At 37.1% G+C, this 15,774-nt stretch overlaps 1 protein-coding gene across 5 annotated transcripts in view; it reads left to right on the top strand.

Annotated features, from left to right (window-relative positions):
* Positions 1-13,919, top strand: part of LOC103725290 (COBW domain-containing protein 1) — a 66,730-nt gene extending 52,811 nt beyond the window's left edge. For 4 of the 5 annotated variants that reach the window (XM_008822616.3, XM_029558393.1, XM_029558392.1 and 1 more), the window contains 5 exons: positions 3,352-3,400; positions 10,261-10,329; positions 10,432-10,497; positions 13,018-13,180; positions 13,626-13,919. In XM_008822616.3, coding sequence (XP_008820838.1) covers positions 3,352-3,400; positions 10,261-10,329; positions 10,432-10,497; positions 13,018-13,180; positions 13,626-13,726 — 448 coding nt within the window. In that variant the 3' untranslated portion in view covers positions 13,727-13,919. The remainder of the gene's footprint in view (positions 1-3,351; positions 3,401-10,260; positions 10,330-10,431; positions 10,498-13,017; positions 13,181-13,625) is intronic. The other variant, XM_008822615.2, reaches the window with a different exon arrangement.
* The last annotated feature ends 1,855 nt before the right edge of the window (positions 13,920-15,774 follow it).

Raw genomic sequence — 15,774 nt, 5'->3', positions numbered from 1 at the left:
AGAACACTTCTACAGGATTGGTGGGCTTTGCTGGGGACATAGTGTTTTGGCTTTCCATTTTATTATTCTTTCATTGTGGTTTTGGCATGTGAATTTCTTTTGTTGTTTATGAATCTGATATGAGAATTAAGTTGAAGTATGCTTCTGTTTGTTTTATCCAGGTGCCTATATCTTTTCTTTATTGGTTATGTAAAGCTGGTTGGTACAGGGTTCAGGTTCTCCCAGGTTTATTTTGGAGGGAATTGATGGCTTCAGATCAGCTATTCAGGGGAACCCACAGAAGCCCAATTCAGGTTCCAGTCAGGTACACTCAGGCTTCCTTCACCATGTGGAGGGAGGATCCAGGCTCTCTCAGGCAGTCCTGTGCATTGTCAACCCTATGCCAGAGGGAGGCCAGAGCAGGGCCAGAACTTGGCACTCTCTGGAGGTCTGCTGAGATCCCAGCCTTAGCCTACCAGAGTCAGATCTGCCCTGGGACCTTGGGAGGGGCCTAACAAAGTCCCAGGTTGGAGGATGGTGTGGCACAATTAGGGGAAGCTCACCACCATGTGGAGGCAGGATCTGGGGGCTGTCAGGCTCTCTCCTGGGTTCTCAGACCCTCTGGTAGTTGGAGGCCAGAGGGAGGCCAGAACCCGGCACACTCTGGCAGTCTGCTGAGATCCCAGCAGCTACCCCGTGGATTTTCCTTTGCAAATTTTAATGTAAGTGATAGTTAACTTTAGAAACTCATGGCCAATATTCTAAGCCAGGTATTTCAACATTCTTCCTATAGGGAAAACACATGGAGTACATAGAAAATTTTAGCTGTGTGTTCACACAGATAACTCCCTTCCTCTTAGTGATGGATTAGCTTTCCACCTCTTCTTTGTAGAACCTTTTTGATAAAGAATGGGGAAAATTTATTATTTAAGCATACAGTGCAGGATTGTTAACTATAGGTAAGGCTTGTAAAACTCATTGAATGGCAGTTCCTCATTTTCCCCTCCTGCTGTGTCCTGGCAACCACTGTTCTAGTGTCTGCTTCTGTGATGTTTGTCCTTCAGTGACTGACTTCTTTCACTTAGCATGCCCTCAAGTTTATCCACACTGTCATAAATAGCAGTACACTCTTCTTTTTAAAGGCCAAATAATATTTCACTTATATATACATACACATATCACATTTATTTATTTATATTCAATAGTGGACATTATACAATGCTTCCACATCTTGGCTATTGTAAATCTTGCTTGCAAATGGTTTATCTTTTTAAGTGTCATATGTATCTATTCAACATTATGAAAATGGACACCACTCTGAGTAAGGCAGTTTACTTATGAGTAGGCACAGTGAGTGATTCTGTTCTTGTGAGGTTTAAGTAGCTACCTCCCCTCCATCTTTAATATTGTTCACACTTTTTTTTCTGAGGCAGGGTCTCACTATGCTGGGGTTAAAAGCATGTCTCATCACACCCAGTTTATTCACACTTTTAGAGCTGCATCCAAGATAACGTGTGGATATGGCATGGTGGTATTTTATTGGACCTCTATCTTGTATTAGAGAATTTTGATTATCATTTATTGTGATTTTTTTAAAGTGGGACTATTTTAGCACGTAGAAGTATAGACTATGCAAGGCAGCTGTTTCTTCCTCATTTGTAAATGAATCCAGAGAAGTTAAGGAATCCAGAGAAGTTAACATGCCATCTTAGATAAGCCAAAGGCTAGCACAAGTTGTACTAGAAGTCTTCAGTTGAGAACTGTTTTCACCTATTGCCTCTGGGACTGGATTTTTAAAAGTGATCCAATAACAGGTTAAAATTACATATTCCCAAAGTACCTGGGTAGAGTCTGCATTTGCTTTTCTTGCTCTAGTCAGTAGGAAGATAGGAGTGTTTGGTATACATGAATTATGCATGAGTGAGTCCTAATTTTAAATAAATCCCTATGTATATTGTATGGTCAAAGCTCTTGCGTATTACTTTACAAAGTGAAATCTTCCTGACCCATTTTGCCTGATGTACTCCTTGAGTACCTAGAGCCATTTATACTGGACAATGATTCTTTATGGAATGTGAAAATTATTAGTAATTGCACTTTTTTTTTCATACAAAAGATTCTCATTATAAATTTTAGGTTTTGATAGCAAATACTGGTCCATTAGACTAGAGTATAGTTTACTTTCCTTTTATAATAGGAATCAAATTAAGTGCACAAAATTCTTGCTAGACTTACTAGGAGCTAAACCTAGGTTTGTTGTTAATATTTGACTGTTACTTGCATGTGAAGTTGTATGCACTCACTGTCCAGTAGGATTAAACACTGGACATAAGAAAAACATGATTTTTCTACAATTTTCTAATCTCATTCTATTCTTGATTAAGAGCAGTTATAATGTTTTAGTGACACTTAAAAGAAGAGCTATTTAATGTGATCCTACCACTATAGATAAGGCCTTTGCACAACTTTTCTTTTTGCTTAGCTGTTAAGCAAGAGAATCCTTTCCTAAGCAACCAGCTGGGAAGGATTTAATTTGAATACTTTCCCTACTAAGACCCCCCACTGTGACTCATCCCTTCAACAGTTCCTACAAGCCCTTTCTCTTTCCTAACTTGCTGTTACTAATTTACCCCTTACTGTTCTTCAAGACAGAACATCTGCAAGGATTTCAGTCTTTTTCCTCCCTCCCATCCTATCCCTGTCAGTGTCTAAATGTATGCTACAGTTGTTAGAGTTGAAATTTGTTATGCCATATTGATCTTTTGGTTCTTTTCATAGCAAACAATGCCTGCTTAAGATTCTGACTTCATTTTATTCTTAATTGGCAACTGACTATCTAAAAAGTTTGTACTTATGGATTCTGTTTCTTTTTTAATAATAGAGTCTTCATTCAAGGGAAGTCTTTGATAAAAGAAGATTTACCTTTTAATTTTCTTTAACTACCAGCATATTTTCATTTTGGGAAGCATGGGGAGAATTAAGAATCTGAGCAGTACAGAAAAGACCATGTGTTTATTTCTAAGCCTGCATGAACCTATTGGAATTATAAAGAAATCCACTGACATATTTAACCATACAGCAGAATATTGCTAAAAGATCATTTTTTCTCTTCATTGTATATGTTATGTGTGTGTATATGGGGAGTGTGTATGTGTATATATATATATGTGTATATATGCATTTAAGAACACTTCTTATAACTTAGATCAGCTTTTTCTCTACAAGAATATATGAAGAGTAGGCAAAATTGGAGCTTTGGTATGCATTCAGTTGTGAAACACTTTTTCCTGTCTCTGGGTAATGGATAAAAGTAATGGATAAGGTTAAATCAGAAGTATATTGACTTCTGAATCTGTAATTGGTTGTTCTTAGTTTGCAGGAAAAGCTCCAGCATGTACCAACAGTGCCTCACCTTGATCAGGTAAAAAAAAAAATTTTTTTTAACCATATTTTTAAAGTGTCTCTTTCAAATAAGTTGGCTCCACTTAGGACTGTTTTATTAGAATCTCTTTCTAAACTTATTTTCAATCAGGTTGACAGTTTTAAGAATTCTTGAATGCTTTTGAGATTGTATAATCTAGTTTGATACATAAGAATTTTAGGAAATCTTGCCTTCTAGCTTCCTACAATGAGAATTTCTACTTAAAAGAGATTTGGGGGTCTCTATCTGCATCCTATTTAAACTATATTGAACTAATTGATTAAGGAAAAATAAAGGATGAATTTATTTTAAATAAAAATTGGCTTTGAATTTACGTTCAATAACACTGTAAATTTGAACTCTCAAGGTTTTTGTTGTTTTGTGATCTGAAATTCTAATCCCCCAGGATGATATTTAAGACTTTAAGAACAAAATAAATAAATTTTACTATGCCCATGTTTCTGTTAAGCGTATCATAGATGGTGGAACTTTAGGGTAACTCTTTGGTTTCATTTAAAACAGTGAGAGGTCAAGGACTTGTGAGTTATCACTTGTGATGGGGCCAGAATGATAGCAGTCACTTTTATGTTTGTCCTCATTTTGGCTCATGTTTATAAGGAGCTATACCACCATGTATATGGCACATTTCTTTGAGAATAAACATTCATTTTCCTCTAAAATACATAAATTGAGAGAAATATTAAGTCCTTGGCAGAACTTTGGGGAGAAATTAAGTGTATATGGTATTGCGTAGCACTCAGAAGGATGAAATTGAAGCAGTCTTACTGAGCTTCTGGTAAAGGACATCATATTAGGAGTCTGGGATTAAAACATGAAGAAAATGGAGTACTCACAAGAACTTTTATAATGGCCAGTCCGCATATTCCCGATGTCTTAACTGCACCCCGTCATAGTATTTATAATGTCATGCAGTGTGGTTTGAGGTGCTTTTCCCTTGGATTACTCTATAGATTCTTTAAAAAGTAATTCTTCATTGCTTAGTATTGGATTTAATTTGTGATAGCAGCTAAGTGAATATTTATCAAAGGAATGGAAACTATGGTTCTCAAAGAGTGGCATAATTGGAATCACAGACTTCCTGGCTGCCTGCCTTCCCTTCCTATCTTTCTTGCTTTCTTAATTCAGATACTCAATAGTCCCTTCCCCTCAAATCTCTAAAAATGAGCTTAGAAGCATATTAATGCATATTTTAAAATATTTTATTTATTATTTTATTTTGTGTGTATTACCCACATGTATGTAAGTGCACTGGTGTTTTGCAATGCTTGTAGAGGTCAGAAGAGGGCATCGGATTTATGGAGTTACTGATGGTTGTTAGCTACCATGTGGTTGCTGGGAATCAAACCCAGGTCCTCTGCAAGAGTAGCCATTGCTCTTAACCGCTGAGCCATCTCTCCATCCCCTATTAATGCATATTTTAACCTTTTATTGTGAATATTTTCAATGTCATACAAAAGTAGAGGAAATAAAGCAGATCTCTTTTATACATCATTTAGTTTAAATGTTGTCAGCATCATCTCTCCTCCCAGTATTTTTTTTTTTTTTCGGTAGCATCGAAAATACATATTTTCGAATACTAAGTTTCTGACATACATAAAGATAGAATAGCATGAGGAACCTGTATGTGCTATTACTCTTGCTGGAGTGTATAGAAGCAAGTCCCAGATACGATGTCATTTCACCATTAAATAGGCAACATCTGCTTTTATTAAAGCTCAACAGGAGATTCTGATGTACTGTCCTCCTTTAAATATATAAACATAGGATAAACTATATTGCAGGCAAAGGGCTCTAGGATTCAGAAGTGTGAATTTTTTCATTGGGTTTAGTGGATCTGAGTGAGAAGTGGGGGAAACCAGCTGTTGAAACGTGAGGGCATTCCAGAAAAGCAGGATTTTAGTGCAGAGGTCTTATAACTGGTACTGGAATTTTATTCTAAGGAATTGAGCTCTAATTTGCAATGTGAAGGGAGCTCATATTGTGCTGTGTGTTAGTGTTACAGAAGTGGGATTAGTCTTTGGAGTCCAGAGGCCAAACAGGAAGATGCAGTATCATGTGTTGAAGGCCTACACTAGAAGCTGTAAAGCAGTTTCATAGCCTGAGTACAGATCAGCAAAGAGAGGGAGGAGTGATGAGAAAGAAATGCAGTTTGTCAAGGGGAACCATGAACTAGACACAGCTGGAGGCTAGAGTGATTTGAATGAAAATGCCAATACTTGCTTGGCATCTGGGCGCAGCATACCACAGGGGCAGGCAGAGTAGCCAAAGATTGGAGCTGGAGGTACTGGTGTTGAGTTTAAACACATTAGTGGGCTTGGTTTTTCAGACAAAGGAAAACATAGAAATTATTATATATTGGGTCTTGCTTGCAAAGAGCAGAAAACTGAGAAATAATTAGCAAGTTAAATAGAAAAACAGGAGAGTGATTGTTAAATTTTATTTTAGCGGAATGTCTCCATTAGGCTCTAGTTTTCTGGATTATTGCCTCATTTTTTTGCTTTTGTGTTATTAGCCATAGAAAAAGGAGACTTAATTGTAGATTCAAATCAAATAAGTTGCAAAACAGTCTGAGGTTGGTAGTATCTAGGATATGCTATATATGGGTTATTAAAATTTTATTCCTGAGAAGTATTTACTGCAGTGGTACACACTAATTTCTTCCCCAATTATCTCTTGTTCAACTTTCAACAAAAACGAGCTGGGGTGGGAATGCAGATGAGGAAACTGAAGTGGCAATCTATGTTAGTTTATTAGTAGATACAATTATGAATTCTGAGTTTTGACCATCATTTACAGACTTCATCTTCTTTTGATTTTTCTACTTGAAAAGAGTTTATTGGTATGAAAAAACACAGTTCTAACATACGGATCATCCCTTATATATCATCTTAATTTAAAAATATTTATTACTTTTATTTTATGTGTATGAGTGTATTGCCTGCATATATGTGAACACACCCATGTTGTACAATGCCAGTGGAGATAAGAAGAGTGTTGAATTCCCCCGAACTGGAGTTATAGACAGTATTAGCTGCCATGTAGGTGCTGGGAATTGAACCCGTGGCCTAACACAGCCAGTGCTCTTAACTACTGAGCAATCTCTCCAGCCCCATCATCTTACTTTTTAAAAAAAATTGTTTTTGCCTCATGCTGGAGTTAATTGTACTCTTTAAAAATGCTGAGTCATAGCTGGGTGTGGTAATGCCTGCCTACAATGCCTATATTCTCAGTACTGGGGTGGTAGAGGATCAGAAGTTCAGAGCCAACCTGTATAACATGAGACCCATCTCAGAAAACAAAAACAATTGGGTGTGGTGTTGCATACCTTTAATCCCAGTACTTGGGAGGCAGAGGCAGGCAGATCTCTGTGAGTCCAGCCTGGTCTACATAGCAAGTTCCTGGCCAGGCAGGGCTGCATAGGGAGACCCAGCAAACAAACAAAACACAAACCAAAAACAAATAAAAGTCATGTCAGTAACCTGCAAAAGAAATCTTTAATAATAAAGCAGGAACTGTGTTGAGTTCTGTATTGAGATGTTGTCAGTATTAAAAGCTAGGCTGCCCAGCTCGAATGCAGTACATTTATAATTTTTTGGAAACTAAATTTCTTTCTTTTGAAACTGACAGTTGTGTTCCATTTGGCAACCTTTTACAGTATATTTAGATACTGAATTTTAGGCATTTATAGTGATTTCTTCAATTAGGAAAAATAGCCATTTTGTTTAACTTTGAACTATTAAAAAACCAAATAGTTTAAAAGCAAGTTATGTTATTAAGATTTTAGAACAAGGGGCTGGAGGGATGGTTCAGTGGGTAAGAGCACTGGCTGCTTTTGCAGAAGACCTGGGTTTGATTCCCAGCACCCACATGGCAGCTAACATCTGTCTGTAACTCCAGTTCCAGGAGAATCTGACACTGTCTTCTGATCTCCACAAGCATTGTACAACATGGGTACACTTATATACATTCAGGTAATACACTCTAAATTAAAATAATAAATATTTTGGGGGGCTGGAGAGATGGCTCAGCAGTTAAGAACACTGGTTGTTCTTGCAGAAGACCCGGGTTTGAATCCCTGCACCCACATAGTAGCTAACAACTGTCCGTAACTCCAGTTCCAGGGGATCCGATGCTCTCTTCTGGCCTCCACGGCATTGCATGACATGGGTGCACTCACATACATGCAGGCAATACACATAAAATAAAAATAATAAATAAATAATTTAAAAAAATAATATTTTTAAGGTTTTAAAACACTTTTACCCTGCTTAACCTGGGACCTACCCTCTCAACAAATTTTTAAGTAGAACATGGTGGGTATTATTACATGTACATGTATAGAACAGAGCTTAGAACCTTTCACCTTGCATGACTGAACGTAGACTCTTTAAATGCCAGCTCCTCAGTTCTGCCTCCCCACAGCACCTGGTAACCAACATTCTATTTGCTGTTTTCCTTAAGTTTGACTATTTTAAGTACTTGATGTAAGTAGAATCATACAATGTCTGTTCTAGTTACTAGCATTATATCCCCAAGGTTTATTCACATTATGCCATATGAAAGAATTTCCTTCTTTTTTGAGACTAAATAAAAATCACTGTGTGTGTGTGTGTGTGTGTGTGTGTGTGTGTGTGTGTGTATCACTGTTCTTTTTATTCATTTGTTGATGAGCATTGAGGTTGTTTCTACCATTTGGTTTGGTTATTGTGACAAAATACAAATAGACTTCTTGTAAGCTCTGGTTTCAGTTCCCTGTGGCCAATTGCAGTCCAAAAATATTAAATGGAAAATTCCAGAGATAAACAATTCATCAGTTTAAAATTCCATGCCATACTGAGTAGCATGATAAAATCTCTCACCATGCTGCATTTCCTGTTTGGTGGGTAAATCACCCCATTGTCCAGTGTCTTCATGCTGAATACAGTGCTTGCCTTTCGTTCACTTAGTTGGCATCTCTGTTGCCAGATCTACTGTCACAGTATCATAATGCTTATGTTCAAGTGACCCTTATGTTACTTAATGTCCCAAAGAACAAGAGTAATAATGTTGACAATACAGATATGTCAAAGAGAAGCTATAAAGTGCTTTCTTTATGTGGAATGGTAAGAGTTCTTGATTTAATAAGAAAAAAGATTCATGATCAGAATGAATCTTCTATCCATGACATTATGAAGGAGGAAAAAGAAACTCATGCTAGTTTTCAAAGTGTAGAAGGTACAACCACATAATGTAATGCTTAGTTGGGATTGAAAAGACATTAAATTTCTGGTTCAATATTGTTGTGGTTTCATACAAATACTGGGGTTCTTAAACTGCATGTCCCATGGGTATGGATATATAGATATATAATATGTGTTATATATTATATATACATGTGTGTATTAATTGACTTGTACTTCTCATGTCTACAAGTAAGAAAAGTATGCTTTCCATATTGATAGCAACACTGGAGGACTGTCAGTTTATTTATACCTAAATTGGTCTTTGATACTTTTAACTAGTCTCTGAGTTTGCATAAAAAAACAGTTCTGAAGGTGGGTGTGCTGGTACACATTTCTAAAATACCAGCATTCCAAGATTGAAGTAGGAGGATTTTGAGGTCAAAGCCATTCTGGGCTATATAGTGAGACCCTATTTCAAAACCAAACAAAAATCAAATAAATACAATCTTGTGTAGTGTTCTAATGGTGAGTGAAAATTCAGGACCAGATAAGCATTTCCAAGTTACACAAAGCTATGTGGTAGTGCCTTCTTTCTGCCTATTCTAAACATCTTGACCTTGGTGTGGGCATCTTGGTATCCAAGACATGGATGGGGTTGGTATTTTTTAAAAATGTTGTACTTGGGGCTGGAGAGATGGCTCAGCAGTTAAGAACACTAGTTGTTCTTGCAGAAGATCCGGGTTTGAATCCCAGCACCCACATGGCAGCTAACAACTGTCCGTAACTCCAGTCCCAGGGGATCCGACAGCCTCTTCTGACCTCCATGGGCATTGCACGACACAGGTGCACTTACCTACATGCAGGCAATACACGCATACACATAAAAATATAAAAATAATAAAAATTTTAAAAACAAAGCAAAAAATGTTATACTTAGCCTTTGTGTATTTTCATCACTAAGATTGAAATTTTGGGTTGCATTGTTGGCAAAGGGAGATTTGAATTTTAACTGTGTGATCTATAAGAGAAAAATCATCTTTAGAAAAGATAATGATTTATCAAGATCAGGAAGAAAAATAAATCTGTAGTCTATAAACGATGCTGTCAAAGATCTAGGCCAAAAAATGACACTATGCTGCCATTCTTAGCTCTAAAAGCTCTTTCACTTGGCACAGTGCTTGCTCCGTTAGAGATAAAAGGGACCTTTCCTTTGTAATTATTTTTCCAAGAGAACAGAATTAAACTTTTGTTTTGAGCAGTGCTCCTGGGTCTGGGTGGTTTATATTTCTCAGCTTTATTTATCCAATTTCCCAATTTATAAAGTGGAAATAGTTCTCTTTACTACCCAGGATTGTTGTGAAGAGTAAATGAAAAGATGTGCTGGCACTGGCAAAACTGCCTGGTTCGGTCCAGAGAGAGCACACTGTGTGTGTTATATTTCTTTCTCACTGAAAGGCTTTTCTGTAAATACTAAACTGTTGTTTTACTTTGTAGAATATAGAAAGAGTTGCTAATTCCAGAACCAGCACACGCATTAAAAGAAATATGATTAATAATACTACTAGGCAGCCTAAAACTTCATGTGTATGGTCCATAGTTTTCATCTTAAAACTGGTTTTAGTTTAAAAATGTATTGATGCTACTATAAAAATTATTGACTGTTCTCTCGATTTACAGAGCATTGTTACAATTACATTTGAAGTGCCAGGAAATGCAAAGGAAGAGAGTCTAAATATATTTATCCAGGTGAATGCAATTTTTAACTGATTAATGATTCATCAACTGCTTAGTTGCATCGTTGTTGCATTAACAATGGTTGGTCTTATTAAATTGTGTCACCCGATACAGAATCTCCTGTGGGAAAAGAATGTGAGGAACAAGGACGGTCGCTGCATGGAGGTCATACGGCTGAAGGTACAGTGTGGCATTTATCCATGCAGGCTTTTTCTTGGCTGTTGTAAAAACAATATTTGGTTTTAAACAGAAGCACTAGTTAAGTACAGATATCCTTTATCTGCTCTCATTTTTATCATTTGTGTTGCTGAAAAGGAGCTTTAGAAATCACTGTAAAAAAGCATGGTCCATTTTCACAGCTTTGTGTAGTGTTGCAGCTAAAACAACCTGTGTGCTTTGGATTAGTAGCCCAGCTTGACACCATCAAAACTCTGTTCTTCTTATTACAGATTGGTCACTTAAAGAAATGTTTATTTTTCTAAAAGAACGTCATTTAATAGAGAAATCATGTTGAAAATTCTGCCACTGGTCATCCTTGTGTTTTCTTGATGCATTTAGCAGATACTAAACATTTGTTATATTCTGTGCAAAGGTACAAAACATTAGAAGAATTCTTGTCTGTGTTTAGAAAGCCGTTCATCTTACTTGACATTTGGATATGTTTGTGTTTATGTGTGTCACAGAAAAAGAATGTTTTTTTTCCCAGGAGTTGTATGTTTAAACAGCAGTCATTTGAGCGGCTGCTGTTATGGGCTCACAAGTATGCATAAAGTTTCCGTGACTGTTAGAAGCTAGAGTCTCTCCACAATTAGCAGCTGATTTCCTGGGGTTGCTAGAGTGACAGGTGGAGACTATGGAGAAACTATTTCAAATCAGATTTCCTCACTTGGCTGCTGACTGGCGCTGCCTAAGATGGACTCTGTACAGCAGCCCAGAGCTGAATTCCAGTCTACTTCTACCTCTGTATCCAGAGGAGCTAAGGTGCCAGGCCTTGCTGCTGCTGTGACCGCAGTGCTCTGACATTCCTTATGCTAACTGGCAGAACATGTTTCTCCTTGTAACTGCTTTTATCTTGGTCTTAGCTTCCTTTCCTGTTGCTGTGATAAAAATACCCCAACAAAAGCAATTTCGGAGAGAAAGGGTTTATTTCGTGTCACAGTTCATCATGGTGAGGAAATCACAGAGGCAGGAATTTGAGAGAGCTAGTCACATCTCATCTGCAGTCAGGAAAAACACATCATGCTTGCGCTCAGCATACTTTCTTATTTTTATATAGTCTGAGACCCAGACCCAGGGGCTGTGCACTTTTAGACGTTCTCAACCACATCAATTACTGTAATCAGGGCAGTCCCCCACAGACTTGCCTACAGGCCAACCTAATCTAGACAGTCACCGCTGAGACTCCTTTCCTAGGTGATTCTGGGTTGTGACAAGTTGACAATTAAAACTAACCATCACAGTGCCATACCACTGAATATGGAGCAGCTACCTAGACAAGAAAGTTTGGGCACCTACACTAATGCTGCCATCAAGACTTGTGGGAAGTCAGCGGCTTTCTCCATCATTTCAGTTTGGGTTTAGCCTTCCATGTGTGGCAGTCTTCATTTTCCTCTTTGGTTCTTCCTTTAGTCTTCATCCTAGCAACGATTCTGGGGCGAAGCAGCTTATATTCCTAGCCTATCTCTTTTCCTGTTACAAAATAAGAGTCTTACAATCATCATTGTGTTTAAAATGTTAAATTTAGGGATAGTGGGTATAACTCAGTGGAGAGCACTTGCCGAGCATATGCAAGGCCCTAGGTTCAATCCCTGGTCCCTGCCCCCCAGATAACTCTAATACAAACTAATGCTTGTATGTAAGTGCCACAAAATTGGTGCTAATGTAATTCTTTCCAAGGAATTTCTTATTACAAAACATTACAATTTAAAAAGCAGAACACAAAACTGGATAGAAAAAAAGAAAAACCAGAGGGGAGTATGCCAAAAATACATGAAAAAATGGGTGGTAAGAATTGTCATCTGCTATTTTAAAACATATGTCCATGTATTTAAGTATGTATACATTAAATGTACTTTTAAATCCATACATATTTTATTTAATATATATACAGCAAGTATATATAACAAAGATTTTAGAAATTGATTTCATCCCCATAAGCAGATAGTTTATCAGATAATTTCCATTTCTGTGAGTCATTACAAAATGAACTTTAAAACTTTTTATTTATTATTGTGTATATGTATATGGTGTTTGGGGCACACATGATACAGTGTGCAGGTGGAGGTTGGAGGACAACTCTGGTCCCACAGTGAATGTTTATCCAGATGCATATAAATAGCTTTTTATTTCATAAATGTCTATCCTTATTGTAAACACTTTCTAAAACAGATTCATCAACAAAACCCATTCTCAAGTTTTCTTGTTAAATGTGTGAAGTATAAAATCCTTAAAAACAGAATAATCAGGATATGGCACAATAAAAAATTTTCTTACTTTGTTTTAGTTTTTTGATACAATAAGATAAAATTGAAAGAAGGTCCTAATATACTAATTTTATCATTTTAAAAGCAATTATTTATAAAAAAATAAGTATACCTAAAATTATTAAAAGTTTTAAGAAACAAAATGTGCAAATAATTGGAATCAAATATTTTTCATGGCTTCTTTATGAGTTTGCATTTTGAAAATGAATATTTTCAGATTTGGTCCACTATATGTGCTTGCAAATTTGAGCAGGGGCTGGTGTCCATCAAAGACAAACCAAAACAGATGATTCTGCAAGGTGTCCATGAGCTCTATGACCTGGAGGAGATGCCGGTGAAGTGGGAAGATGCCGAGAGAACAAACCGGCTGGTCCTTATTGGTGAGACAGACAGAGGATGAGATTTCTGAAATAAAATACAAGACAGATTTAAAGGGAATGTGATGTAGCACTTACTAGTATTAACCAATTAGATCTTTCTTTATAACTAAGTAAGCTTGTGTATTTGTCTGAATCATGGATATTAAGAATTTGCTAGGCCTTTTGCTCTTCAGATGTTAGAAAAATGATTATTACTCCAAGCACTATCTTGGTTTTGAGACTTAACTAGAAAATTAAAGAAGGAATCATGAGTAATCAACAGATTGCTGTTGATTTTGTAAATTACTAGAGATCATCCAGTATTTAACACTCTGGAATTGATAAACCATTATCGATTTTTTTTTTTTCTGTCTTTTTGAGACAGGGTCTCCTTGTAGCCCCAGCTGCTGTTAAACCATTATCTTAATATGCAGAGTGTAATGACTGTATTTTGTTTTGTTTGCAGGCAGGAATCTAGATAAGGATATCCTTAAGCAGATGTTTATAGCTACTGTGACAGAAGCAGAAAAGCAGGAGACAGCACATGAAGTTCACCCCCCACACTAGAAGCATTTGTCTGTAAAGGATGGGATAGTAAAACAAGGATAAGTTTCCTACTGGTGTATTTCAGTACTGAATTCTTTTCATTACCTCTGTTACTAATTCCAATGTACTTTAAGATAGTATTTATTTTATAGAATACATAAAATTTTAGTAAATCATTGTAAAATATTTGACATTCATACAATAAAATATATATCCTCTGAAGGTTTGGGTTTGTTTTTTTTTTTTGAGACAAGTGTTTCACAGTAATTTCAGAATTTGTTTAAAGTTTAAGTATACTGAGCTTCTCATCCATCATTATTTTTAAAAATATTGCTAAAACTTTCAGCATTTTCACTTTCCCTTAAAACTTAAGATTATGGCAGAGATGTAATAATTGTATTGATATTTGCCAGGTGCATACCTGTAATCCCAGCACTTGGGAGGCAGAGGCAGGCAGATCTCTGTGAGCTCAAGGCCCAGCCTGGTTTTCATAGTGAGTTCTAGGCTAGCTGGGGCTACAGGGAGACTCTGTCTAAAAAAGACAAAAATATAAAAAAATAAAATAATTGTATTGATAGTAACAAAAATTTAAACACTGTCACTGTAGTTTTGAACAGAATGGGCCTATTGTCCCTAGAGACTTAAAGTGGAAGAAATCTAAATAAAAGAAATTAAATTGTCTTTTTTTTTTTTTATAATCAGTGCCTAGTCTTACTGGTCATATAATGAAACTTCAGAAATTTATTCTGTACTATATTTAAAGATTCTGGTTCTAGAGCTCTTAATTTTAAGTAAGTTATACTGCTGTGATTAAATTCATCTTGACTATTTTGAATGTCTTTAGTTTTCTGTACAAGCTAAGAAATAATGAGGTACAAACCTTTAGCTAACTATAACTACAGATAGTTTATTTCTGTGCCCAGAGGTGAGAGGAAGACACATCCTGCTCTGTCACTCTGCTTTAGTCCCTTGAGATGGTCTCTCACTGAACATGAAGCTGACCACTTTTGGTTTTCCTGTGCTGGCTAGTGAGCCCCTGGGTCTGCCTGTGTCCTCCTGTCCATCTTGCGTTATGTGCCCCCCCAAAAAGTTGGGGTACAGGGGTTATAAACACTTGAAGCCATGCCTTGCTATTTAGATGCTAGAGATACCCACTGAGCCATCTTCTTTCCAGTTCTGCAGATAGCTTTCTTTTAAAAAGATTTATTTTTATTTAATTTGTGGGGTGTGTGTGTGGGGGGCAGAGAACAACTTTTCAAGGCAACAACTTTTCAAGAATCAGTTCTCCTTCAACCTGTTTTTGAGACAGGTCACTCTTGATATTTCTTCCACTGTGCTGTGCATGCCAGCTTCTGAGCTTACTCAGTTCTCCTCTCCTGCTTTTGCGTCCTCTCTCTGTGGGAGTGCTGGAGCTGGGATTACAAACCCAAGACTACCTGTCTGAACTCTGGTCACCAGCACTGTGTGGCAAGTGCTCTGACCTGCCCAGCCATCTTGCTGGCCTTGCAGATAACTTTTTTTTTAAAAGATTTATTTTTATTTATGCGTCATGTGTGTGTGTGTGTGTCCATGCATGTGCAGGTGCCTGCAGAGGCCAGAAGAAATTATCAGGATCCTCTGGAGCTGGAGTAACAGGTGGTTGTGAACCACCTTACCTGGGTACCAGGAACCAAGCTCTGGTCCTCTGCAAGAACAGCCAGCTTTCTTAACCATAGAGCCTCCTCCCTACCCCCCTCAGATAACTTTTGTTGGTTAATGGATTTTATGTACACTATGGGTATGTCATGTCTGTGTTCAATAATTCAGTTTTTTCCTATTCCTACAAGGCAACTCAGCATTGTCTTCTAATTGTAAGAGAAAAGCACAGGTGGCTTATAACAAGGTGAAAAGCTTTCCCAGACTAGTTGTTGAATATCAGAGGAAGCTGTCGGTGGCTTCCAGTTTGCTTGGTATTAGTGCCAGAACAGAAACAGCATACAACAGATAAAGACCCAGTTCTCAGACTACTTGGTCTGAAAGGCCAAACAAAAATAAGAAAGTAGGAGGTAGACTTCGAGTGGTTGTGGAAG

This window comes from Nannospalax galili, unplaced genomic scaffold, assembly GCF_000622305.1.
Source record: "Nannospalax galili isolate Female #2095 unplaced genomic scaffold, S.galili_v1.0 scaffold3109, whole genome shotgun sequence".
NCBI classification, from domain to species: domain Eukaryota; kingdom Metazoa; phylum Chordata; class Mammalia; order Rodentia; family Spalacidae; genus Nannospalax; species Nannospalax galili.
Note: the sequence above shows the minus strand (reverse complement) of the source record. Positions and strands in the feature narration are given on the sequence as shown.